Consider the following 26,617-nt stretch of genomic DNA (forward strand, 5'->3'; position numbering starts at 1 on the left):
ACTTTTCCTCTCTGTGGATGTCGGGGACGTCAAGTTTATTGCACAGTTTACATGTGCACACTGGACATGAACTTGACCTGTAAATTAGTTACGTCTCTTGCATTTTTAGAGCACAACAACAACCACAACAGTCAAAGCCGACGCCGGTAAAACGTCCAAGCCAGCTGCAGCAGCTGTGACTGAAAATGTTTCAGCTCAAGCGAAGAAGGAAGACACTAAGGCAGCACAAACAAAGGTAGGCGATCATAAACCGAACTATGATGGAGGCTGCCTGAAAACAATATGTCTGTAGATTTCTCTTCTTGCAATCCAGAAAAAATAACATATGCTTCAGATTGCAATCGACTATCTAGGCGAAGAATGCATTTTTTTTTTTATGCTGATGCTAATCTACGTTGCAGGTGCAGGTGGAGGTTCCTCCCACGACAGCAAAAGTGACAGCAGCCAAACAGGTAAAGGCGCTTTGAAGCGCTGTGGGAATGTGTTTGCTTTGTGAAGCATGTTGCTTGCTTGTTGCATGCTGAATGTGTCGCCTGCGCAGGCCCCTACTGAGGATTCGTTTGATACCCTGAGCAGCACGCTGCCCTCGGCTGATTCTGTTGCTCCCTCACGGCTTGCTTACACAGGGCCGGAGGTTGTAGAGGTACAGCATAGGCACAGCTTTTGCATGCATTTGATCATCCTGTTAATTGTTGATAAAAAAAAAACCAAACACATAATTGACGCAAACTTGCATGGCTCTGCTACGTGTAATTGTGTGGTGCACGCTCCTTAGCATGTCACCTTTGAAAAAGTCGTAAAGTGTGGAGAAAGAGATGACACGCTGCCTCCGGGATACAGATGGGGAGATTTGGTCAGTTTGCTGCTTCTTGCTAAGGCTTTGTTTGTTCTACAGCTTCAGCTTTTTTCTCTGCATGCATCTTTTATGTCTGCTTTCATGAACGCTCGCTGAAAAGCTTTCACACTAATGAATCAAACTTAGCCAGATTTATAGGACTGAACGACTTATTGACTGAATTACATTATTTTTACACCAGAGGTGGGCAAAGTACTCAAGTAAAAATAGTACTACTTCAACATATTTTCACTCATGTAAAAGTAAAACTCTGAGAAACTACTCGAGTAAGAGTAAAGAAGTATTTCATAAAAAGGCGACTGAAGCTCTAAGTGAGCGATCGTTTAATATTTTAAATTACTTAATCAGACGGACCAAAACGTAGTTATGTGAAAATGTTGGTATATTAAATATCAAAAAGATTCATATAAATAAAGTAGTAACAAAATCAGACAAAAATATATTTTTTTTACCAGTCAATTTCTTTCAACATTAAACCTATCAAATGGTAACAACTGCAGGCGTGTGTCTGTGAATTTTTGGTTCTTCATTCAGTCACTTAAAGTTGGTCAAGTATCTGGAAGTTTTACTCGAGTAATGATACTTCATAATAAAATCACCCAAGTAAAAGTAAAACATACAGCGTAGTAAAAGATACGCCTGAAAGTAAGAAACTAATTGCCACCCAATTATGTTCTACACATTGATCACTCTTTTTCTACTTTTGTTTTTTGCTAAGAAATTATGAACAAATTTGTCCAGTTCTAACCTGAAACAAAATCACAGGAACCTTCTAGATTTTCAGAAGCTTTTAGCTGCTTAAAGGAAACAAAAATGTTGCTGGTTAGTTTGGAGCTCAGAAAAATAATAGATGTTAAAGCTAAAAGCAGCTTTCTGTTACTGCAGCTTCCTCCACTGTGGACAGAAAATAAACAAAAAGCTTGAGTTGATTTTTACCAGAATGAATGTGGAAGACCTTACCTTTGAAATTGGAGGCAGCTCCCCATTAGTTCACCAATTGGCGGTAATTGCTGCAGGAAATGTTTGTATTACATCTTTTATGTCCAATTTATAGACATTTTCTATATGATATATTGCGAAATCAAAGGCAAATGATAATTGGCCTGCACTCTTATTATGCTTCATCAGTTCTGAGAACTTCATAATGCTTTACTATATCAGCCACTGTACATTGTAAACAAAACTAAAAACCACTGGTTACCGGACGAGCCCCCTACCTCTTCAGCCACATCCAGCCAGCCGCAAGTGTCCAGTTAACAACATTTAACCTTTACGTATTTTTTATTTCATTTTATTATTGTTGTCCTTTTTCAGACTGTCACCAAATTAGAGGTGTATTTGTGTGTCATAGTGTGTGTCTGGAAGGTAATAAGGTGTCGCATTTACACTTAGGAATATGTGTTACTTTTGTTTTACTTTTTTTTTTTTCTCTCAGTGGAATATCTTAAATAAATTCATCATCAATAGATGCTTGTACTTTCTATTATTGGATATGTCACAAAAAATCTAAAAGGCTTTATTGTTTTGGAGTTTTTTTGCCATCAATAGAGCAATATGTATATATAAAACTAAAACATATATAAAACACCCAACTCATATTGACAGATTAGTTTATAATATTTGGAAGTATCAGAAAGTTGCATCAAAATAATTCATTTTGGCTGCCATTTGTGTAGTACCTTTTTAAGAGGCTGACGATCTAGACAGGAACAACCGTACTGCACTTAAACATTGACTAGGTTGATTTAATTGTCACAACTAATGTGTGCATAAAACGCAACACAGCAGAAGGTACTGAGCAACCACACAGGAATAAAATTAAATACTTAAATTAAATACTTTATATCATCCAAATGTTAAATCCAGGTCACAAAACAACATTAGATTCTAAGAATACACAAAAATATGTTTGTATGGTTGACTTCTGAAAACCTGGACCTCCGTAAAAGGGGATTTTATGTCTAAAATCTTCTGGTGGGGATAACTGTGCAATCACCAGGCCTCCAGGCTGTAGTCTGAATGTCTAAATTGTTTTGCCTCTTTATTTTTGTCCCAATATTGAAACATGTATCCTTGTCTTCTCCTTTTTTTAGCCTCCAGCCCCTGCAGATGCAAAACCCAAGGATGTTCCTGTAAGTAACCCTTTCAGTGCTGCCCCCTGTTGGAGCTACAGCTTCCCGAACTCTGAACCCTATAATTAAACCCAGAGAAAAATCTGAAACTTACTCCCAATAAACATTTTCCTACATATGAAACCAAAAGAAGCCACACGAGCACGCACGCACGCACGCTTGTGCTTACTGTTTCCACTGTATGAGCTGCAGGTTCCTCTGCTGCTGCATTGCACTGCTGGGTGTTGGCTTGGCAAACGGCTCCGAGTCGGATCTACCTCCTCATTTCGGAACTAGTCGATTCATGTCGAGCAGAACGCAGCACTCGTATAAATATGTGTGCATGAACAAGCACATACAGTACGCCGCACGCGCTTGCTGCAGCACCTCAGCTGTAGTTTAATATTTGCTCGCTCTCAGCACACCCACTCCTGCATCGGCCTACTCCCACTTTATTAAGAGGTCACAGTTCTTTGGTCCGTCTGTAATCTCCGTCCAGCCTGATAACATTCCTGGGTTTTTAGTTTGCGTTTATCTCCGAGTTGATAAAACAGCTTGAGTTAATGTCCCAAGTGTCGTATTAAAAGACATTTAATTGTGAGTTCTTTTTTTGCTTTGTGGAACGTGAGGAAGGGTGTGTCTGTACTTTTCCCTCAGTGTGGGTACATACAGTCTGGTTTGCATTATTTTTCCTTTAGCTGGTGACATAATGTGCCATCTAGTGGAGCATCGCGTGGTTGTTGTAGAAAACTAATTTGAGTATTTTTTTACTGAATAAAGATGTGATGTTTGACGCTTCTGTTCTCGTTTTAACATCAGAAACCGCTGAGCACTGACCAGGCGCTGGATTCCCTTTCAATGGGTTTTGCATCCACTGCTCCAGCGGCGCCCAAGAAGCAGGAATTGAGTGTTTTTCTTTATTGTTGGCATTCAGCTGTTAGTCCATCCTTTCCATAAAACCCAGTGCTCTCGTATGAAAAGAGCTTCTTATATTTATCTATGTTGGAGAGCAGAAGAATTTGTTTCCCATAAAGTTCTTCACATTTTATAATTTCAAGCTATAAATTCTAATAAGTCGCAAACACAAAGTGGTGCATAATTGTACAGTGGAAGGAAAATAAAATTTTTAATGAAGTTGAAAAGTAAGGCTTGCAGTTATGTTCAGCCACTTTTTCATGTAATTACCGCTGAAAGTTTTTTGGTGTACGTTTTCCAGCTTTGCACATCTTGAAAATGTAATTTTTGTGAACAATAGTCCCCCTTTTCGCTCCATCCGTTCTCTGTTCACCTCAGACTAACTTTTCTGTCCCTGCTAAAGAAAACCTTCCCACAGCCTGATGCTTCTTCTGCCGCGTTTCACTCTGGGGAGGTTCAGGGAGATTTTACATTTAGGCTGAAAAGCTTCATTTGTTTCTCATCTGATCCCAATCAAATTCATGGATGTTTGGAGTTGTAATATGATAAAATGTGGAAAAGTTCAACTCTATGTCAAATGATGGTATCATTATGGTATCATTGCAGAATATTAGAGGTTTTATTCTGGGTTTGTGTTGCAGAAAGCTGCTGCAGCTGCTCCTCCTGCTGATAAGAAAGCCAAGATGGACAAAACCTCAGATGGGTTCTCATTGGACGCTGCAGTTTCCTCTCATCCCTCCACGGTATTTTCTCACTGAAGTATCCCGGCAGCAAAAAGCTCAAAATTTAAATGACACAACACCATGTTTGCTTTCGTACCAAGTAGCAATTTCATTGATCGGGAAATTGCCGCCTTTGTTTTTGAAAAGTAGAAGTTATTTCTAAAAGCTAAATCTAAATCATAAGTTTGGAACCAAAATCTGTAGTTCATTTTTGTACTTGGAAATGTTGTGATTACATTTGGTAACTTTTAGACTGACATTAACAACAGGAGGTTTTTTTTAAATAATAAGAAAAAAATATTATTTTGGATCACTTTTCAAACTTGTAATACCAGAAAAGGTAACTATTGTTATAACTTGTAAGACTTTTTTTAAAGTTATTATTTTGTCTACATACAGAAATAAATATATTTTTCAAACAATCAAGTCGGAAGTGGTTTCAAGAAACGAACCACCTGCTTTTCTTGCAATTATTTTGATTTTGGAGTTTAAAAGGCTTTGACCAGGTCTATACATTAATAAGGGGTTAAAAAAACAGCATTGATTTGACATTTATTTTGAATTTGATTGGACTGTTATTTTGCTCATGGATGGCACAACCAGCACATTATTAACAACACACCTAATGAACCAATTTAGTCGACGTCGAGGGCCATCCTAGCTCTTCTTTTTGTAGAATGAAAATATTGATACGACTTCCTCTGATACAAGCTGTGTGTTCGGTTTCTCATTTAATTTCTTGTTAATATTATTCTGCTGTCTGTCTGATGTTGTAGAAAACCGTTCCTCCTATAGCTGTGTGCCCCGCTAAGGTCAGCACCCCGGTCAAGTCCGACAAGGTGAGAGAGAGGCGTGAGGTTGAAAACGTATCTATACAGTGAATAAATGAGTCGGATTAACTCACCTGTTGCATCATGATGTCCCGTCAGGGTGAGTCTATTCCTGGGGATGCTCTCAGTGCCCTCGATGACATGTTGGGACCAGCTGAACCAAAACCAGAACCTCCCAAACTCAGACCTGAAGATGTCGTAAGGGTAGGAGCTCAAACAGCAGCACGTCCCTGATTTTATTGCCTCTGAGCTGAAATCTGTAACAGAAATAATTTAGTCCAAAGCAATTAACTTTTTAAAATGTCTTATCGTTTTTTTTTTCCTCATGAATGCGTAACTAATTTTAACAGGAGGCGAACATCAAGCCGGAGGTGGGTGTTCGAGTAGGAGAGAGGGAGGACACGCTCCCTCCAGGTTACAGGTCTAAGAAGGAGGAGATAAAAAATCTGCCTGCTCCTAAACCTGAGGTAGGACATGGAGAAATATGAACATTACTTCTAAAACAAATAAATAGTTTCTAGTGGAAGAGGTGAAAAAATATTTATTTTTAACTCTTTTACTCTTTGCTTTCCCTTCTGGTAGCCGACTATGGGAGCCGGAGAAGCTTTGGACTTTTTATCTGGAGACTTCACAGCCCCAGCAGCAGCAGCAGCAGCTAAAGTCCAGGCTCCGGTGGTCACACCGTCAGCTGCTCCCGCACAGGTACGTCATTTACACTATTAATGTGACGGAGATGTCCGACTCAATATTTGCAAAGTTTTGACCAGTCAAACCAATTTTAGGCAACTCCAGTTTTTCCCTTGAGCTTTATTCAGCATCATTCGGGTACTATTCTTGCCATTAGAGAGCAGTCTCAGTTTTAATATTATTTTAAAATTAAAAAAAGGAAAGCAATTTAAGCTAGTAGCGCCTCATTTTATAAGTACACTTCATTAGCATTACTATATTACTATATTGAAGAAAGTAGATCATGTCAACATGAGACAGAGGATGACAACTCTAAAAGGTTAAATAGAAAAACTTTGCTGCAGACCTCTCATTGAATTATAAAAGTAGCTTCCTTACATTTCTTGGTTCATCTCCGTTTACAATAGCGGTTCTCAACGTGGGCGGTACCGCCCCCCAGGGGGCGTTCAGAGGACGGCAGGGGGCGCTGGCGGACATTTTTACAAAAGGGGGGCTCTGGGATGCCTTTGGGGGGCGTTTGGTCGAAGGTAAACTTTACACCTTAAATGCACAACAATACCAGTTTAGACTTTGAGCAACTTGGTAAAACTGTATTGTGTAACATTAAATCATGCTTGGCTGCAACTGTATCGATGGCAGCTCTTCTTCTTCTATTCAGTGTTTGTAGCTTCATGGCGCAGCTCCGTTCTCCTGCTACTTGTAGCTAAAATCACGACACCCTCACCGTGTATCCCTCTGAAAAATGAACCCATTTAAATAAAGAAATCCCTCCATGGTGACACCACGATAGAGAGCTTCCATAGTATAGCGTTAACACCGGTGCTGTAAGTGGTCCGGTATGAAACGGGGGTGATAGAACAACGGTACCACAACACTTTTAAATTTCAATAATCAGAATGCAGAAATTGTTTCCGTTGTTTTAAAAGGTTTATGTCAGTCTGCCTTTTCCCCATCGATACGCTTCCCGACCGCCCTGCACCTTAGGGGCTTAAAAAAAAAGACGTTCACATTGTGCAAAACTCTGAAACAGGAGAAGCGGGACATAAAACGGAGCGACGAACTAGATGTGAATTATGGCATAAAAACAGAGAATCCGACGCTGAACAGTGAAAAAAATCAACACATGATGTGAAACACATGACGATTAGGCAGAGCAGCAGGTGATGAGATTACTGATGATGACCGTCAATAAACGATCAAATAAATGTAGCAATAGGAAAAAAACTAAAGTGAACATAGCAATAAACCAAGAGAGGATAATACTAGTCAAATAAAACTAAATGGAAATGAATGAAGAACAAAATTCAAGAATAAACAAGAAAGAAACTAAAGTAAATGCAGAGGAATAAACTGGTATGGCAAGACCTTTAGAGCAATAATTAATACAGAGGACTGTATGGCAAGAATAAACAGGCACTATTTCCAGATAAAAGGTTAAATAATATTGTTGAAATGTCATGGGTTTGTTGAGACCACATCTAGTACTGAGAATAAATATATCTTGGACCATAACAGTAAAGAACTGATCACTTATTTATGTTTTTAATTAGATTTGATATATTTATTTCTTCAATATTATTTTTCATGTCAGTGTTAATGTCATGAGGCTGATGACTCCATGACACTTTCAATTTGACTCATTAGGATTTGATTAAGAACCAGATTTGTTCTTTGTCATTTCTGTCCAGTAAAACTATCAATCTATAAATCAATAGACATATCTATAAAAAGATATAGTCCATGTTTCTGTCTCATATTTGTATGGTATTAAAAGGATCTGGAACTTTTGTTTTTCCACTGAAAGCTCTGATTTGAACAATAAATGCCATGTGGGTGAAGTTTTATGGATGATCCTCTGATGTCCCATTTTACTGAAGGCAGCACAGAGCTGCACCACCAGAAACCCACAGAAACACTGAAGAGAAGAAGAGCTATGATTAATGTAGTTACAGTTCTATCCATGTTTTAATGCTGCAGAGCTCAGTCTTTTTGCAAATAGTTCAAAGTTTAAACTGGCATGTTGAACATCTTTTATCTGGTCATTTTGTGGAATATTTAACAACTAGAAAATGGCACAAAATAAGAATATTATCTCCACTCTGATTGGCTGCTGCAAGGCCTACCAATTTTAACTTGAATGTTCATTGCATGTTTCGTAGACGCCTGTGAAAATAATTTCTATTCCCATGACTTTTTTGTTCTCTGGGAAATAATTTTTGATGATAAATACAGAAACAAGTATAAAAATCAAAACATCTACAATAGTGATAGTAATATTAATGATATAATAATAGTCAGTGCAAAGTAGCCTGCAAATTCTTTGGTGGGGGGCGGTGAGGGACCTGGATAAGGGCTAGGGGGTCGCTGGGCCAAAAAAGGTTGAGAAACACTGATTTACAATGTTGTTTCACTTCTTCGTTGATGTCGCTTGTTGTTGCAGAAAGCGCCCCCTGCTGTCAAGAAAGCGCAAACAGACCTCTCTCTGGAAGCTGCTGTGTCTGCTGGCAGCGCTCAGGTACAGTACACCTGTTTCACCAAAAGGTGTCACCAGATTAACTCATTAATTCGTAACTTCTTTTATTTATTTATTTTTTTCAAATAAATGTTATGTGTTTTGTCTCTTAGAAAGTGGAGTCCTCTGGAGTTCCTCCTGTTTCTGGGAAGAAGCCTTCAGCCGTGAAAACAGGCACCGTGGATAAACCAAAGAGTGATCAGGTGCAGTGGCAGAAACTTTTATCCTTTTTTTTTTCTCTCTCGCTTTCTTTTTGTCTCTCATCTCCCACTTCCCATCTTGCTTTACACAGGAGAACCTTTTTATGTGGGATCAATATCAATAAATTTCCTTGTCTCTCCTCAGGGCGGCGAAATGTCTCTGGATGCTCTCAGCGCTCTCGTTGACACGCTGCCAGAAGACAAACCGAAACCAGAACCTCCCAAAGTCAAGCCTCAGGACATCGTATCGGTAAAAAAATCAAAATAAAAAAATAATACTGAATACTCCTGAGCTTTTTGATGCCACACAGGACGTTCTATGTGTCGCTTATGTATCTTTTCCCTTTTTATGTTTACAGGAAGGCAAAGTGAAGCAGGAAAAGGGTGTGCGGGTAGGAGAGAGGGAGGACACACTTCCCCCGGATTATAGGTTTAACAAAGAAGAGCTCAAAAAGTTGCCCGCTCCAAAACCAGAGGTTAGACACAAAATCCAATCTGAAGGAGCTCAGATTGAAACGCCTGCTTCAGATGACGCTCAATAACTTCATATTAATCGTGTATCGGCGTCGCATCAAGTGATGGATCCTTCTCTCTGTCCTTTAGCCCAAAATGGAGACTGGTGATGCTCTGGACTTTTTGTCTGGAGACTTCACGACCTCGTCTTCAGCTGCTCCTGTCCAGGCTCCAGTTGTAAAACCCTCAGCTCCTCCAGCTCAGGTAAACCACAGACACACCTGTTCAGTGGTCAGATGTTAAATCTTTTATTTATTTATTTATTTTTATTTGTCTGCAAGTGAAAGAGATAAGCTGATTAACATGTAGGAACATTTCTAGGGTTATCTTGGAGGCAGATATGTGTTTTTATTTTTCTGTATTATATTATTTGTTTATATACTTGTATTAACTGAGGGAAGTATCAAAACATGGATTTGCAAAATGTCACATTTTAAATTCTATGTTGCTTTAAACAGTTTGTAAATAGCTTTTGTTTCTTGTGCATTTTTAGACAAAGGTGGAGAATTTGGCTGCTTTGGAAAGTCTTGATTCTGTCGCTCCATCTAAAGCGTCTGGAGTCCACGCGCCTGTTCCTCCCCCTACAAAGAAAACACCTGAGGTAAAAAGAGCTAAACTAAACTACCTGTGTGCTCACTAGAGATGACCCCTTGAGGGTTTTATTGACCCACATACAGATCTAGGTTCTTTACAATCGGGCATTTCTCAATCCCAGTCTCGTATTTCCTAAAAATCAGTTACATTTTTGTCTTTGAAAACTCATTAGCATAAAGGCTCGGTATATTATACTCTGCATTTTATCTGGACTGCATTGCTGGTGTGATTGAGGCATTCTGAACATGTTTGGTGGTTTTTTTTGTTTTTCTGAGAGTGACAGATATTTTGTCTAATACATTTTTTTTTACACACATTTATCACACCTCAGTTGTCAGTAAACTCACTACAAGCTACAATAAAACAATTATTTTGTGCTAGGTAGTTAACTGAAATGCTAGGCTAAGAAAACCTTCCCACAGCCTGATACTTCTTCTGCCGTGTTTCACTCTGGGGAGGTTCAGGGAGATTTTACATTTAGGCTGAAAAGCTTAATTTGTTTCTCATCTGATCCCAATCAAATTCATGGATGTTTGGAGTTGTAATATGATAAAATGTGGAAAAGTTCAACTCTATGTCAAATGATGGTATCATTATTGTATCATTGCAGAATATTAGAGGTTTTATTCTGGGTTTGTGTTGCAGAAAGTTGCTGCAGCTCCTGCAGCTGCTCCTCCTGCTGATAAGAAAGCCAAGATGGACAAAACCTCAGATGGGTTCTCATTGGACGCTGCAGTTTCCTCTCATCCCTCCACGGTATTTTCTCACTGAAGTTTCCCGGCAGCAAAAAGCTCAAAATTTAAATAACACAACACCATGTTTGCTTTCGTACCAAATGACAATATCATTGATTGTGAAATTGCCGCCTTTGTTTTTGAAAAGTAGAAGTTATTTCTAAAAGCTAAATCTAAATCATAAGTTTGGAACCAAAATCTGTAGTTCATTTTTGTACTTGGAAATGTTGTAATTACGTTTGGTAACGTTTAGACTCTGACATTGACAACAGGAGGGTTTTTAAAAATATTTTTTTATTATTGTTATTACTATTTTGGATCACTTTTCAAACTTGTAATACCAGAAAAGTTAACTATTGTTATAAGTTGTAACTTTTTTTAAAATTATTTTGTGGATACAGAAATAAATATATATTTTTTTAAACAATCAAGTCAGAAGTGGTTTCAAGAAACGAACCACCTGCTCCACCACCCAGGACCTTTCTTGCAATTATTTTGATTTTGGAGTTTAAAAGGCTTTGACCAGGTTTATACATTAATAAGGGGTTAAAAAAACAGCATTGATTTGACATTTATTTAGAATTTGATTGGACTGTTATTTTGCTCATGGACGGCACAACCAGCACATTATTAACAACACACCTAATGAACCAATTTAGTCGACGTTGAGGGCCATCCTAGCTCTTCTTCTTGTAGAATGAAAATATTGATACGACTTCCTCTAATACAAGCTGTGTGTTTGGTTTCTCATTTAATTTCTTGTTAATATTATTCTGCTGTCTGTCTGATGTTGTAGAAAACCGTTCCTCCTATAGCTGTGTGCCCCGCTAAGGTCAGCACCCCGGTCAAGTCCGACAAGGTGAGAGAGAGGCGTGAGGTTGAAAACGTATCATTGATTGTGAAATTGCCGCCTTTGTTTTTGAAAAGTAGAAGTTATTTCTAAAAGCTAAATCTAAATCCTAAGTTTGGAACCAAAATCTGTAGTTCATTTTTGTACTTGGAAATGTTGTGATTACGTTTGGTAACTTGTTGACTCTAACATTAACGGGTGGGTTTTTAAATATTTTTTTATTATTATTATTATTATTACTATTTTGGATCACTTTTTGAACTTGTAATACCAGAAAAGTTAACTATTGTTATAAGATCTAGGTTATACAGATCTAGGTTCTTTACAATCGGGCATTTCTCAATCCCAGGGTCGTATATCATAAAAATCAGTTACATTTTTGTCTTTGAAAACTCATTAGCATAAAGGCTCGCTATATTATACTCTGCATTTTATCTGGACTGCATTGCTGGTGTGATTGAGGCATTCTGAACATGTTTGTTTTTTTGTTTTTCTGAGAGTGACAGATATTTTGTCTAAGACATTTTTTACACACACATTTATCTGCTCATGCGACCTCAGTTGTCAGTAAACTCACTACAAGCTACAATGAAACAATTATTTTATGCTAGGTAGTTAACTGAAATGCTAGGCTAAGTTTAGGATGTTTTCTGTTTTTTTTTGTTTTTGTTTTTTTTTGTTACAGTTTAGTTTCAGATTATTATAAAGAAAAGATGATTGCCTGCTTCATAAATGTCACGCTTTCCTCTGAGCAGCATACATTGAATAACTAGTGATTCAGCTGCCCTTCCCCTGCACCAGGGGTCAGCATCCTGCAGCTATTTACACCCTGTAGGGATGAGCTTCATGACTTTGGACCCAAGTATCAGAAAACCAAAGCAGTTTTTTAACTATAAGCAGATTTCCAACTTTCATTTCTTGGTGATGCATAAATGTGGAATGTTTTTATGGATTGTATCATGTATTATAATTGTGTATTTTTAATGTAGCACTAGAACAGGTCATGTAGATTTTGTGACTCAATGCAAACTTTATTTTGCATTGCATTTCTCTCTAACCCTGGGGTCAGTCAGACCAGGAGCTGCAGCATCCAATTCAGTCTCCTTTAACACCAAAGTAATTGTAAAAGGTAAAACTCTTAGATTGTAAATAGAGAACCCAGATTTGTTGCAGCCATAAAATATTCTCAGCCATCAGCAATGATCAGCAATGTGGTCCTCATCTGATGTCCCCCTTTCAGACGTGGCGTCTCCTTTCAATCAACGATACAGTTTTTAATTATAAAGTTCATCTAAGTCCTTTCAAAGTTCTCCAGTGGATACGAGCTACAGTGTGCGTCTTTTGTGTGTTTTTGCAGAAGACCGTTTGTCCGATGGAGCAACAACCCCAAGCTGTCCAGAAGAAACCAGAGCTAGCAAAGGTAACACTGACGGTACAAACCTTTATTTTGTTCCTTCTTCAGTTGTATTTTTCTTCTACTTTACAGTGTGGAAGTGTAATCTCCTCTCTCTTTCCTTCCTCTTCAGGGGGACTCCATCTCTCTGGATGCTCTCAGCGCTCTTAGCGACACACTTCCAGAGGACAAGCCAAAACCCGAACCCCCCAAACTCCGACCTGAAGACATCGTCTCGGTAAAGAGCACGCAGACACACGTGTTTTTTTGTTAGTTTTTTTTTTTTGAGGATGTGCACATTTTTGAGGTGGGACTCATAAATTCTTCTTGCAGGTGGGCAAAATCAAGAAAGAGGAGGGTGTGTTTGTGGGTGAGAGAGACGACACACTGCCTCCAGACTACAGGTTTAACAAGGAAGAACTTGAGAAACTGCCTGCTCCCAAACCCGAGGTGAGACCGAGAACATTTTACCTTCTAGTCGGGTGTAATTTTTTTGTTATTAACCTGGTTTTGGAGTGTGTTAAGTTTTTCTGTTGTCTTTTTTCCACCAGCCTGCCATGGGAACTGGAGAGGCTCTGGACATTTTGTCAGGAGATTTCACATCCTCCTCTGCAGCTCCTGTCAGCCAGGCTCCTGTCGGCCTCCCATTAGCCCCTCCGGCAAAGGTACGCGTCGGCGCAGCGTAATCACAACTGCTTAACTCAGAAATTGGCTCTCCTTAGTAAAGACCGTGTCGCTCCATTGTTCTCAGTCGCCTGATGCCGCCCTGGATGCCTTATCGGGAGAATTCGTTGCCTCCTCTGCAGCTCCGTCTGTGAAATCTGCACCTTGCGTTGCACCGGATGCCGACATACCGGTAAAGATCCACCGCGAGCCGAAGCCTTTTTTTTCTTTTTTTTTTTTTAGATCTCGCAACATCCAGAAATTAGAAATCAATCTTTCTGTTTGCTTTCTTTCTCTCAGTTGCCGGCAGAAGCGGACAACGCCCTCGACACTCTGTCCGACACGCTGAAGGACATCGCCCCCGCTCCGCAGCCTGCCCCCGTCCCCGCCAAGGACGTTGTCAAGGTAAGTCTTCCGGCAAGTCCTCCTCAAACTCTCAGACGACAGGGCCACCACGTCGCATCGCCTTCTTTGACGTGTGGCCGCTCTGTCGTTGCAGGAGAAGAAGCTCGTCGAAGAGAAGTTGATTAAGACGGGAGAAAGAGACGACAGTCTGCCTCCGGAGTTTCGGCCAACTAAGGAAGACTTGGAGGTAAAATGATTGAAACTGCAGCTCAGTAATGTCTTCTTTTAAGTTAACACAGTAAAGACACAATCATAGGTTTGTTTTGATATTTTTTTTAGTGAGGTAATGGTTCCTTTTGTAGAAATATGCCATATCAGCTTTATTTACATTACTCCCTCCATGTAACTAACTGAAAAAGCTAGATTTTTTCCATTGTTTGCAAAGCAATAATCCATATTACTAGGCTGAAATGTTGTTGGTTGGTCCACCTCATCAGATCATCAGGACTTTGTTGGGAAAACTTCGAAACCCGTAGAAGATTAGGAAAGCGACCGGATATGACATCTTGAAAGCTTTTGTCGAAATGGTTCAGATGTATCTGAACCAGGTGTTGCACAGGTGTTGTGGGAAAAAATTATTTCCAAGCACTGTTGGGTGAAAATCACCGAGTCAGGTGGGACAATATTGTTCACTTTGAATCTTATGTATATCTTGTTTGTTTTACAGAAACGACCAAAGGGTAAAGCACCGGCAAAACCCAAGGAGGTATGAATTTTTCAACAATACATTAACAAAATATAAATCATTACATGTTGATGGATGCAGAAAGATTTTTACTCTCTGCTCCATCTTTTTTTTTTCTCTCTCTCTCTCTCCTCTACTCTGCAGAAGTCCATGGATGACCAAACCGCCTTGGATCTGCTGTCTGGGGATTTCTCTACACCTGACCAGGCCTCTGCTCCGGTCAACACAGACACAACAAAACTGGAGCCTCCTGTGCTGGACGCAAAACCACAGAAGGTCATTGGAAAATTAAACTCTGCCCGATCGCATGATTTCTTTCTTCTTTTTTTCCCCCCTACAGATTTCATTAGAACGTATTTTTTGAAAATTTCATCAAGTCTTGTTTGTCCGAATTAAAGCTTGTTACTGAATGAAAGTTTTTTTTGTTTTTTTTTTCTAACGTTTTTAGCCGATGGCTGGTCCTGTCCTGGAGTCCCTGGCCGACACTCTGACCCCAGACAACATAAAGGCCAAATCCAAAACAGACAAGCCGAAGGTAAAACTGAAATGTGGTCATTAACATAAAACACAACGCCATTTAGAAATGATACCGAATGCTTTTAAGAACGACTACTGGAGGGTGACCCAATTTAATTTAACGTTATTCACTGGAGAAAACTCATGGGCAGTTGCTGCGTCACGACCACTAGGAGCAGCGAGAACATAACCAGTCTGTCAACTTTGTTGCAGGGCAAGGGCAAGTCAAAGTCAAAGTCTAAAGTAAGCGAGAGCATGGAGCCCAGGTTTAAGGCTCGCCTTTTCACACGCTAGCCTCTTTGAATCAAAGCATTTTAGAGTTGCACATGTTTAAATCACAAAGCTCCCACAAGCCAGGGCAGAAAGCATCCGACTTTTGCAGCGCGCCTCTAGGGTAAACTGCAGCTGAAGGTAGTTGCTACTACAAAGGCATAAGAGCACGCTTCTGCACGGCTCCTTTCACCTGAAAACAACAAAAATGAAAGAAACAAGAAGACAGAAAATATCATGTTCAGGCTGCTTGCAATGACATCACAAAAAATGTTCACTGGCGTTTTTGGGATTAGTGTAACCATGGAGACATTGTGGGAGACACTGGAAAAAGGCGATGTTAACGGCTATTTTTTAAAAGAAGACGTTAAAGTTATTTTAAATTATTATTTTAATTGCAATTGATGACAAATGTCTGGATTATGAGTGCTTAAGGTGCCAAACACCCAATACATATGGGATATATTTTTATTTGTAAGTGAAAATGAAGAAAATACATAGGGGAAAAAAAAGTTGGTTTTTTTTGTTTTTTATTCCTTTGTGCTTTAGAAGGGTACATGTTTGCTAAGAGCAAATGTGATAAACTCCACAATCTAGAATTTTTTAAAACTTTAGTAAATATTTTTCACATAGTAAAAAGAGGTGAATCTTGCCAGCAGCTTTTACATTCTGTAGCCGAGAATTCAGAGCATTTTTATCTCCCGTTGATTTAAAAGTGGCTTTCTACGTGTCTTTTCTTCATAAACGATTTAGTACTTCATATGTAGCTTGCAGTCTTAAATCTTACTTTTCGTTTGCCCATGGATGACGGCGATCTGAAGCCAAATATTTGCAGCAGCAGCTGTGTAGATTCGTCACGTCTGCCGCACCGTGTTGCACGTTTGTGCCTGGATGCCAACAATGTTGCTTATTCGCTCAGCGCATGAGACACTAGGATAGAGCAGGTGCAAGCGACGTGCCAGCGTTTTGGAGCTGAAAGCGGGTTATCAAGCAAAGTCTACGTGAAGCAGAGTATTTGTAAAGTTTCTGCATGCCAAACAAAATGTTCCCTCCTTTTTTGTTTTTCATGCTTTCGCAACAACTTCCATACAGAAACAAGAGACCCAACCTGCTGCCGCTGACGTGCTCTCGGCTCAGCCGAGCTCGGATGTTGTGCCCACGTCTACGACAAAGGGAGGCAAGAGCTAGTTCACTCGGTGAGATGCGCTCCCGTCTTTCACGAAGTAGACGGTTTCACCCGACGACCAACACGTGCTGACCGCCTGTCTCATCCTTTCACAGGTTGTGGGTGTAATTCCTCCGCCAGACCACAGGGACGCATCAGCGAGGGAGCTGTTTTTCGGATGTTGATTCTATTTTTCTAACTCATCAAGAATGTATAGTAGTTGACCGACAAACTTAGACACAGCCTAAAACACTTGCTCAAAAAAAAAAAAAGAAAAAGAAAAAAAAAAGCCCCACACACACAAACATACCTGCGAGCACCGACTTATTTCTAAGTTTTCTGTTCAAAGACGTCAAAAAAAAAAACTGCTTGGTTTCTTGGGGGGGGGAAACGGAACTGAAAAGACTTTTCACATCAAAATGGGTCGAGAGAACGAGAGAGGCGAGACCAAGAGAGAATGAAGAAACTGTTTGGAAACAAACGCAAGAAACCTTTAACCTTAAAGTCCTGCATCTCAGCTGGCGTGACACCTGAACATCGTGACGCAACACTTGCGTAAGCTTAGGTTGTGTGGGAGCATTGTGGGGCGAGTGTTTTGTGTTGGGATCTTGATGTACACGGAAAAAGCCAAGTTGTCTGTCAAGTTGTGGTTGGATGCTCTGGAGAACACTAGTGTACAGCTCTGTGTGTGTGTGTGTGTGTGTGTGCGTGCGTGTGTGCGCGCGCGCGTGTGTGTGTTTTAACCAGTGCGTCGTTTACATGTACAATTATGTGGAGGACTTCTGGGACGCGCCAAGCTTATGTCTGTATCTCGGAGCTTTTTGCAAACGCTTCTTCTGTTTCTGCAAACAAAATGTCTGTTTAGAGAAGGAAGGGTCTTTTAGTATGTGTCTTATTATGAAAAAGAAAAATGTGGCATTCACAAGTGTACTTAGTAAACTGATATGTTTACAAGGTTTGTGAAGTGCTATCCTTCATATGCTGTAAAAATGAAAAAAAAAAAGACTTTCTGCTCTTTTAAGAAAAACACTGTATAATTTACAGAGGGTTGCTTCTTTTTTTTTTCTAACCAAATAAATCATATTAAAGAAAATGCAAACCTTAGAATTATTACATTTGGCATCATTTGTGCCAAAACGTGTACTTAAAGCCAACATGAAAAATCTCATCATTTAACGATGCCAATGACAAAAAATAAATAAAAATCAGGAACGAAAACCAAAACTGGTCCAACGGAATCATGCGTTATTAAAGCTGTAAGGAACAGAATCTCCTTAAATGCAGCTTTCTCTTCTCCTAACATGTGGGTTTTTGTGAATGCTGTTGAAGCAGCAGGCCGCTTCCTCTCCACTCCAAAGGGTTTTAAAGCGAATGTCTTTGTCTCAAATATTGTAATTTCACATCTTCGCCAGAGTTTTACATTTGGAAAAATACTATAAAATAAAGGAAAAAAACACAACACGTGAAGAAATTTTGTTTGACTGGAATTATTAAAAAAGAAAAGGAAGAGAGAAATCTTGTTTTTCTTGAACTATATAGTTTTTTTTTTTTTTCAAATGTGCAAACAAAAAAACCAAAACATGCAAAATTAAGATTTCAGATTTTGTTCTTCTTTATTATTAGGTTGGCTGCCCAAATGAGGTATTAAACAAAGAAAACACACGTCCCAGAAGCACGTTATATTTCAGCTGAACAATCGAACTGTGGTTATAAAAAAGCTTGAAGCACAAACAGGAAGCTAAAGTGTGACGGCAAAGTTTGATCTCAGTTCAAGAGGAAATGCAGATCGAAGTACTGTAAATGTGAGCAAAGTAAAGGAGAAAAAAATATGTATATACAGTTACAAGATTAGTTTGGGATATAAACAATAATAATATATTCTCAGTTTCGTCTTTAGTTACATCAGCAACAATTAGAATTGGGCAAGTTTACAGTCACATGACATAATAAAAAAATGCAAACACGGCAGCACATTGTTTTCCGACATTAATCTGCATCTCAGTTAAAAACTTCATGTCCATAATAATAAATTTGACATAACTAATAATTAACCAAACTTCTCTCTGTATTCAAAACAGGGAACCGCTTCGGTCACTAAATGTTTTCTGGCACACAAACAATTTTTTTTCTTCTGACATGTCAGATTATTACTTTTGTATTTTACAAGCTATTACTAAAAACAATTTTTTGTGACAAACATAAAGGGGGAAATATAGCCGCACTTTGAAAAACTGCACACAAAGTCACTACATCCGTTTCAGACGTACCGATCGGCCAGTTGTTTCTCAGGAGCCATCATCCTCGGCCTAACGAGAAATGTGAATAATTGAAAATTAAAAATAAAGTTTGCATTTGATACAACAATTTCACCAAGAAAGTTTTTCAAAGGATCTTGTAGGCGGTTTACAATTTATTGTACATGTAGCCCTGTTCGTAAACGGACTTAAAATATTCTAAAAGACTGACTATCAATCATACACTTGTTATAAGATATTACAAATAAAATCTTAAAATTTTGCCTTACGAAGAGCAACGTAAATATATAGTTAATGCATTTTTGAAAACCAGTTTTCAAATGAGTGTATCGCTTGTGATAAAATGTAAGAACAACTACTTTAAAGTAATCTTTATGGCTGAGAGAACAAAACTAAAAAAAAGTACAAAATTTCCCCCGTAATGCTTCATCCTCCAAACCCCAAGACAATATAACATTATGAAAAAAATTAGCAACTCACTTTCTTTTGTAATGATGAGGGCATCTCCGAGTCCTTATTTCTAGAAGGCATCAAAAATGAAAACGGTTATTTAAACTTCCACGCCAATTATTTCATTTTTGCACAACAAAATTAAATGTCCACTACAGCTGGGTGAATTATGGGTGCAAAACGTCAGCCCGACTTACTGTTGCAGTATAAAATGCTGATGATGAGGAGCAGAAGAAGAAGGCCGCAGCCTCCGGCCAGCGGGCCCAGTATGATCGGAGCACAAAACAGGGAAGGACCTGCTAAATAAATGCTGGTTTTACCGCCTGTTTCTCTGCGCAGCTTCGACACTATGCAGATGATATTGAGTTGTACTTAAAGTTTGGGCTGCGTACCTGACTTATCCTTATTGTTACAATGACAGCTGGTCGGAGTTGTTGTCGTCTGCCTGGTGGTGGAGACCTGGATTACTGGTGGTTTTGTTGTTGTTGCAATTGGTCCTGAAAAAAGAGCAGAATTTGATGAATGTTACTCCACACAAAATGTAGCTAACGGGCTAATAAAGCAAAGCTTACCTTGAAGCTGAGTTACTTGTCCAAATGAGAGCGTATTTCCGCTGACAAGAACAGCACAGGTGTACATTCCACTGTCACTTTTCTTGTTGAAGGACTTCACCGTTAAAACAAAGTCATCACTTTGCTTGTCTACAATGAGGTTCTTTTTGTAGTTGGGTCCAGTTGCTTTTTCTGCACCAGTATTGGCAAAAGACCCGATGAATTCCATGCCTTGGTCCTCCACAACTCTAAACCAGAACACAATCGTCCCCTTCGCAGGAAGCGTACACTTGACTTTCTCTGACTGTCCCTCTTCTACTGTTTTAACAGCAGAATGGATTTCTGAATTGTGTAAAAAGAGAACAGTAATCATTTCTTTATGTTGTCATTCAATGCACATGCACAACAGTGAAAAATCATGAGAAAAATAAGATAAAATCAAACTTACGTGGACAAAGAAATAAAAGCAACAGAACTTGTATCACTCTTTGGTCCATTTTTAACCTTTTCCAGGCAACGATAGCCGTTGAAGCTTCTCTTTGGTATTTACTGAACGCCGAAGAGACGGCAGATAGTTCAGTGAGATATCAGAAAACCACGCCCCAGCTGTAACCTTCTTCTCTTCTGTGTCGAATGGGATCATTGCAGCTTGCAGAGCCCTCCTGCAGTACGGTCGTGGTCTGCACGGCGTTTTGAAGTGGAGCCCACCAGATCTGCATTTCGCTCCTTTGCCTCCTGGTTCAGAGCATCAAACAGCACATTTTGATCCAAAAAAACTATTGGCACACTAACACAGCAGTGTGTGGGCTAGAAGAAGGTGGCTGGGTTGAGGGGTGGGGAAGTAGAAAGTGCAACTATAACTGTAAACAGTTTCTGCCCAAATCAAATGTTTCACCCTGTTTTCATTGTAAAGCTGGTTGAAGTTTTCAGAATTCTTGTCAGCATGTTTTTTTTTTCTCCCTTTGTTGGCGTCCTTTCTCCATCTTTCCTCTGATAAAACTTCGTAAGGGAGAATCCTTCGTCGTCCCATACCGATGCTGAAGATTACTCTCGGATTACCTCTTAGGTTTAGGTCATTCAAGTTTGCTGACCTGTCAAGCAAAGTGAAAACATAAACATTAAAGCACTTCAGCAATCCTTCCACTAAACTTTATATCACTATGTATGGATACCAAACACTGGGAATATTCATTACTTTAAAATCTTTCTTTATTGATTTGTTTTCTTAGAAACTTTATTCTGGGTTTTCATTACCTGCAAGCCACGATCATTTATCTGCTTAAATTTGATAACTGTGAGGCTATTATTGATTTATTTTTGTATGTTTTTGTCAGGCGGAAATTCATCTTCCCCCCCCTCTTGGGGGCAACAAGTTAAATATAATATTCTGTGTGCAGCAAACCTGTATGTGTTTCACTTTTGAGTTGATTTACTGAAACAAATTAACTTTTCAATTATATTCGTACTTGCTGAGACGTACCTGTATGGTGCTGCCTTCTGTTTTCAAATACGTGTACTGATTTATTTTCAGTGTCTAAGTTAAGCAGCATCGCCCACGTTAAGCTGTGTAAAACGTATTAACAATAATTTATTATATCAAGAAAGCGTCGCAGCAGTTTAATGTATAATTTAAACCACTAGATGGCAACAGCAACCGGGTCACGACCGCATCGCCTGCTGAATGTTTGAACACTAAAATGACACGTTGGTGCTGCAGAATGGACCGACGCTGAAGATCAGCAGCATGCTGTATTTCTGACCACAGACCCGTCATAACTTCACTAGTGTTTGGACCTTTACAGCTTACAGAACCACAAACGTCCTGCTGAAAACCACCTTCACTGACAGTGGATGTCATGACTAAATGATGCTGTTGACTTTGGGGTTAGAGTCTGGCAATCTGAAGCAGCATTAAGTGGAAAAATGTTTAACCTATCAAATTCAGCAGTTTGAGAAACGCTCGTGACTAAACGTCAGGTTCTTCTGCTGCAGCTGCACAGATGTGCCCTTTAAAAAAGAAAACTCGAGACAAAAGAAGGATCCATTCAGTATTTTTAAGACGTGATGTGTGTTTTTGATCTGGCTTTACTGAGGAATTATATAAAGCTAATAAAAATAAAACTAATCCAGAAAATAATCTGAATATTTGGACCAAAGTTTTATGCCACAAGAGCACTTCATACAATAATTTGCAAAAGTACTCAAACCCATTTGAACACTTTCCACATTGCAGAATTCACTGGATTTTTTAATGGGAACATTTGTAGCAGATCAACATAAAGTTGTGTAGAACTGTGTAGTGAAACGCAACAGATGGCTTGAAAATGTGATTTTTACAAATGAAAGTCTGAAAAGTGTGTCGTGCACATGTGGAAGTCCAAAGTCGCAATGGGTCAAAACGCACACGTTCAGAATGAGGCAGACTGCCGCTGAATATTTTCTACCGGTTCAGACGAAAGCTGGTCTAACAGTTGTGGGGAAGTGAAACTCTTCAGCGAGGGGAGACATGGCTGCTACGGCGCAACTCGAAGCCCGTCACATTTCCTGTGCTGTGATGGAAAATAAAAGCGCCGACTTTGTAATATAGGCAACAGGTTCTGACATTTTTTTCTCACCTGTGGGTGATTTTCTGTTCCACTGGTGGGAGGAGATAAAAGACCTGAATGAAATGGCAGACAAAAGGGATAAATTAAATGATCTCGTTATTACCACTGCTGCTGCCTCATGACAACTGAGGATGAACACTATAAAACTGGAAGCTATTCAGTTTTATTAAGCTGCTTTTACGTCTATTTTACGTCTATTTCAAATCGAACCCAGATGGAAAGATGTCTGGTTTCAGTCTTAGCAACGTTTTCAGTAAGCAGGGGATTCTGTTGATGCTCTTTTGTCGGAGGGAAGACCCAGTCAGAACGCGCTCAATTAGCCCACTTCACCTTTCCATATCTCTGTTTCAGGTGTGACTCACCCATCGAGGCACACCTGCATGGGCTTCCCTGTCTTAGTCACACAGGGGGTCTCCAAACTGAAACTCTCAGATGTGAGCGTTTCGCGTTGCGGGTGACCAGGGGGAAGCCGGCGAGAAAGAAACACCGGCTCCTCCGAACAGAGGACCGGTTTGTGCAACATTAAAGCTGAAGAGAATGAAGGTCGTGTTCGTTTGCTTGATGGAGACGAGAAGCTGGGACGTGGAGACCAAGCAGCAGATCAAGAGGAGGAAGAAGGACTGTGGAGATCTGAAAGGGAGGAACTGGAAACCTGCAGAACGCTGGGCACACCAAAATGTCAGCGCATCTTTTTTTCTTTTTCTGTCTTACTGAGGACTTCCTGTAAGGGTTGTTCAGACTGTGGTAGGTTTTGGAACAAAATTATGCTCTCATTTTAGACGTGTAGAATCGTAAGTTTGAAATTATAGAATGCTGGGAATTTGATTGTAAATACAAAACACTTGAAGAAATGTTTAGATGAACACGTCACAGGTGGAGCATATGCTTCAGATCTTCAGCACGTCTGAAGATTTGACAGATTTGAGGCCCAGACTCTCATCCGTTTCACTTCATTCATGAGGTAAAATTTCAAAGAAGAGATTCAGAAGAGAAAACATTTTTAATAGAAATTGAACAGCCGGCGCAGATCATTTCCAGAAATGATCTGTTTGTACAAGAAGAAAAAGCTAACAGGTTCATATCATATTTTGTTATATATGATGAATGCTTGTTGAAATAGAGAGCTAAAAGCAGGCTAAGAGACATCACTTACATGAAGGTTGAAAGGAGATGGTGTAAAAATTACGTTTGTCATTTATTTTAGGAAGTCGATGATAGTCGATGTGTAGCCGTCATGACAAGCTGAACGTTAAATTTGAAGTTTAGAGCAGATTTCTATTCATTCTGGAGGTTTTAAACGGGCAGCTGGAATAATTATTTTTTCTGCAGTGTTTATGTTAATTCATTTGTTGCTTTCACAGTTACACATTTCAAAAAGATTCAGATTATTACAGGGTAAAATCATGGAGATGACATGGAAAAAAAAAAGATCTAAAAATTCAATTTGTTTAATACAAATACTCTTCCAGGAAATGAAGCGAAGGAGCAGACTGACACTTTCTTATTAAAATGAAGAGTAAATGGTGACGCAGCATCATGTTGTTATTCGTATCTTTATGTTTTATTCCACTACTTTATTTACATTACAGTTGTTCCCAGCAAAATATGTAAAACAGTTTTAACTTTAAAAATGTATTTATTTCAACTCTTTTATGGCAAGATTATTGTCAAACATTTTGCAACATTTGAACTGCTAGTTTAAAGTTTTCATCTGATTTCAGTTATTTACTGGAAGAGATTAAAAAATAAATATTCAAAAAGCACATCCTAAAAGCATTCAGTAGATCTGGGTCCGCATGAGATTTTCGTGGTTTGTTTAAAACAAGAAAGCAACAACTATTCCTAATGTGACTCACATAATACAAAATATCGATTATATTATGTTGTGTAATTTGTATATTAATGTTCCTGAAAACCTTTTTTGAAAAATGGATTATAGCAAAACTATTACAAAACACATCCATTAAAATATTGCGTCAGTCAAATTTGTTGTTGTTGTAAAAAAAAAAAATTGCAATATTTTTATTTCTGCCCGCAACAGGTATGGGAGAGGCTGTGTGTCATAATCGGAGAGAAAGAAAAACAATTCCACACTTTATGTGGCACCTAATGAAAACTCTTGTCTATGTTTTTATGACGACCCAACACATCATTCCTAAAATTACCAATCCTGTCGTCCACACAGACAGGACCTACTAGACCCCTCTACGGGGCAACAGAACTGGCAAAACTGGCTCAAATCTTTACATTAATTCTTCACAAAATAAAAACTAATACTCCCTAAATTAGGATCTGGATTCCTAAATAGGGACCACCGACTTAAAAAAAACAAAACAATAAAAAAAGACAATTAACAGACTATGTGTAATAATTAATCTATTTTTTGTAATTTTTATGTTTCCCTACCTTCCCTAGCCCATTTTAGATTCGTCTATCCATCGCTTGTCTTCTAACATTTACCAAGGCATGATCATATCACCCAGGTTTAGCAGGTTTACATCAGCTGCCTGTTCATTTTCATATTAATTTTAAGATTATTTTACTTACTTTTAAAGTTTTAGATGTTTTGGCATCTAATCATTTAGCTGTTTTTGTTTTGCAGTCCAAAAAGAGCACTGACATCTAGCCAGACGCTGATGGTCAAATTAAAGTGCAGCAGAGATCAAGCTACTGTCGCTGCAGTGAAACAACCTGATATTTGTACTACAGAGTCTGCACAGTTTTTTAAAATCCCTCTTGAAAGCTAATTTAATTTCGTCAAACTTGCCTTCAATTTGAGTTCAGACCTGTTTGATTGATGTCCTTAACTTTTTATTCTATTTATTGTTCTCGTTGATTTTTATTGTTGCCGTTGTTTTCCACCCTTGGTGAAACACTTGGGTCAACACTGATGTTTCTAAAGGTGCTGCTTTAATACATTTGATGTAAAATGGAACGGTATGATGGGACATTTTTCAAAACCTTGACACAGGAAACTGGGCCATGACCAGTTCAAAGAGACCGCTTGAATGACGGTTACTGACTTCGTCCTGGTCTCCAACGCTGCCTGATACGTTCATTTTATGTTCTTAAACGGTAATTGGGTTTTTTTTGTTTTTATTGGAAATGGATGATTTTTTTACATTCACTCAATAAAAGTTGTTCTGAAACTCAACTTGTTGCCATGTTTCCCTGCCTTTCTCTGACTGCATGCACGGAAAAAAAAACGTCGCCGCTGCTTACAGGTATTCACCAAATATCTGATGATACCACAACAGAAATAAACCACATAACAGTTTTTCTAGATATTGCATCGCATTATTAATGATAACATAATTTATAAAAAATAACAAAAAGGCTTATGAAAATCCTCCACATTGTTTTATTCATTCTAACCTTTGTTGACGTGTTTTTCATTTCCAAAGAGCCCTTTGTGTCTTCCTCTTAAGTCTCTGTGAAGCTGTCAGAGCTTGTGGTTCCGTATGTGGTATTCTTTGCGGTCGCTTTGTTTCAGAGACGAGATGAGGAGCTCAAAGCTGAGCGGAGCGATAGCATCTCCTGAGAGCAAGGCTCTTTGTCTCCTGCGTCTTCGGCACACAGGAAAAGGGGCCGTGCAGCCCCCCCTGAACGAGACCCGCATCACCACCACCAGCTCCGCCGAGCCCTCTGCACTCCACAGTCACACAGGTGTGAACATGTATGTGACTGAGGGTTGTTACTAGGTGTGTGTGTGTGTGTGTGTGTGTGTGTGTGTTTGAGGTAGCAGTAGACACACATTGTGCTGTAAAATGACCTTAGACCCTCAACTTACAGTAAAGCTCCAGCACGCACATATTGGCTGCAGCTAAAACAGAAACTGAATATGATGCAAGTCACAGATCAAAACTAGAAGAAGAAAACCAAACCCTGTCACTCACCTACTCAACTTCCGCTGAACACAATATTGACAATGGAAGTACAACGCCCACTTCCAAACCTCTCCAAATGGGTACACACAACTACTCGGCTCTGTCTCATTTTTCTGTTTTGAAGCAGAGGACTTCTGAGAACCTGCAGAAACTGAATACATCTTTTGTCACTAGTTCCTAACGCTGCGTCGAATCGTTACCCTCCGTCCTTCCAGAACCGATGACAGAAACTCTCGTCTCTCTGCGA

The 26,617-nt window shown here is 39.2% G+C and overlaps 2 protein-coding genes across 26 annotated transcripts in view; one reads left to right on the forward strand and one right to left on the reverse strand.

The window, feature by feature from the left end:
• cast (calpastatin) overlaps nucleotides 1–18,080 on the forward strand; it is a 42,898-nt gene extending 24,818 nt beyond the window's left edge. For 17 of the 24 annotated variants that reach the window (XM_081607328.1, XM_081607334.1, XM_081607339.1 and 14 more), the window contains 29 exons: nucleotides 110–235; nucleotides 402–452; nucleotides 2,950–2,988; nucleotides 4,524–4,625; nucleotides 5,381–5,443; nucleotides 5,534–5,638; nucleotides 5,785–5,901; nucleotides 6,017–6,136; nucleotides 8,562–8,636; nucleotides 8,747–8,836; nucleotides 8,979–9,083; nucleotides 9,193–9,309; nucleotides 9,437–9,550; nucleotides 9,840–9,947; nucleotides 10,586–10,696; nucleotides 11,471–11,533; nucleotides 12,882–12,956; nucleotides 13,051–13,155; nucleotides 13,251–13,367; nucleotides 13,469–13,582; nucleotides 13,669–13,773; nucleotides 13,881–13,985; nucleotides 14,080–14,172; nucleotides 14,653–14,691; nucleotides 14,815–14,946; nucleotides 15,119–15,205; nucleotides 15,400–15,429; nucleotides 16,549–16,652; nucleotides 16,738–18,080. In XM_081607328.1, coding sequence (XP_081463454.1) covers nucleotides 110–235; nucleotides 402–452; nucleotides 2,950–2,988; nucleotides 4,524–4,625; nucleotides 5,381–5,443; nucleotides 5,534–5,638; nucleotides 5,785–5,901; nucleotides 6,017–6,136; nucleotides 8,562–8,636; nucleotides 8,747–8,836; nucleotides 8,979–9,083; nucleotides 9,193–9,309; nucleotides 9,437–9,550; nucleotides 9,840–9,947; nucleotides 10,586–10,696; nucleotides 11,471–11,533; nucleotides 12,882–12,956; nucleotides 13,051–13,155; nucleotides 13,251–13,367; nucleotides 13,469–13,582; nucleotides 13,669–13,773; nucleotides 13,881–13,985; nucleotides 14,080–14,172; nucleotides 14,653–14,691; nucleotides 14,815–14,946; nucleotides 15,119–15,205; nucleotides 15,400–15,429; nucleotides 16,549–16,644 — 2,604 coding nt within the window. In that variant the 3' untranslated portion in view covers nucleotides 16,645–16,652; nucleotides 16,738–18,080. The remainder of the gene's footprint in view (nucleotides 1–109; nucleotides 236–401; nucleotides 453–2,949; nucleotides 2,989–4,523; nucleotides 4,626–5,380; nucleotides 5,444–5,533; nucleotides 5,639–5,784; nucleotides 5,902–6,016; nucleotides 6,137–8,561; nucleotides 8,637–8,746; nucleotides 8,837–8,978; nucleotides 9,084–9,192; nucleotides 9,310–9,436; nucleotides 9,551–9,839; nucleotides 9,948–10,585; nucleotides 10,697–11,470; nucleotides 11,534–12,881; nucleotides 12,957–13,050; nucleotides 13,156–13,250; nucleotides 13,368–13,468; nucleotides 13,583–13,668; nucleotides 13,774–13,880; nucleotides 13,986–14,079; nucleotides 14,173–14,652; nucleotides 14,692–14,814; nucleotides 14,947–15,118; nucleotides 15,206–15,399; nucleotides 15,430–16,548; nucleotides 16,653–16,737) is intronic. The other 7 variants (XM_081607344.1, XM_081607341.1, XM_081607345.1 and 4 more) reach the window with 3 other exon arrangements.
• A 129-nt stretch (nucleotides 18,081–18,209) lies between these two features.
• On the reverse strand, nucleotides 18,210–20,710 carry cd8a (CD8a molecule). Of its 2 annotated transcripts, none has more exons than XM_008409502.3 (6): nucleotides 20,326–20,710; nucleotides 19,899–20,219; nucleotides 19,719–19,823; nucleotides 19,524–19,625; nucleotides 19,357–19,396; nucleotides 18,210–18,927 (listed from the first exon to the last, which is right to left on the reverse strand). In XM_008409502.3, the coding sequence occupies exons 1-6, from the start codon at nucleotides 20,372–20,374 to the stop codon at nucleotides 18,879–18,881; spliced, it is 666 nt and encodes a 221-aa protein (XP_008407724.1). In that variant the 5' UTR covers nucleotides 20,375–20,710; the 3' UTR covers nucleotides 18,210–18,878. The 2 variants fall into 2 exon arrangements, with proteins under 2 accessions (XP_008407724.1, XP_008407725.1); XM_008409503.3 differs by having other exon boundaries at nucleotides 19,524–19,622; nucleotides 20,326–20,708.
• Between the last annotated feature and the right edge of the window lie 5,907 nt (nucleotides 20,711–26,617).

The sequence above is a fragment of the Poecilia reticulata genome, chromosome 5, assembly GCF_904066995.2.
Source record: "Poecilia reticulata chromosome 5, P_reticulata-male-v2, whole genome shotgun sequence".
In the NCBI taxonomy this organism is placed as follows: Eukaryota; Metazoa; Chordata; class Actinopteri; order Cyprinodontiformes; family Poeciliidae; genus Poecilia; species Poecilia reticulata.

Excerpts from the sequence above, each read along its gene's own strand:
- cd8a (XM_008409502.3), bottom strand. The coding sequence starts at position 20,374 with ATGGACCAAAGAGTGATACAAGTTCTGTTGCTTTTATTTCTTTGTCCA. Across the intron at positions 19,824-19,898 it reads ACAAGTAACTCAGCTTCAAG|GACCAATTGCAACAACAACA; the intron begins GTAAGCTTTGCT and ends CTCTTTTTTCAG. Across the intron at positions 18,928-19,356 it reads CCTCATCATTACAAAAGAAA|GCCGAGGATGATGGCTCCTG; the intron begins GTGAGTTGCTAA and ends ATTTCTCGTTAG.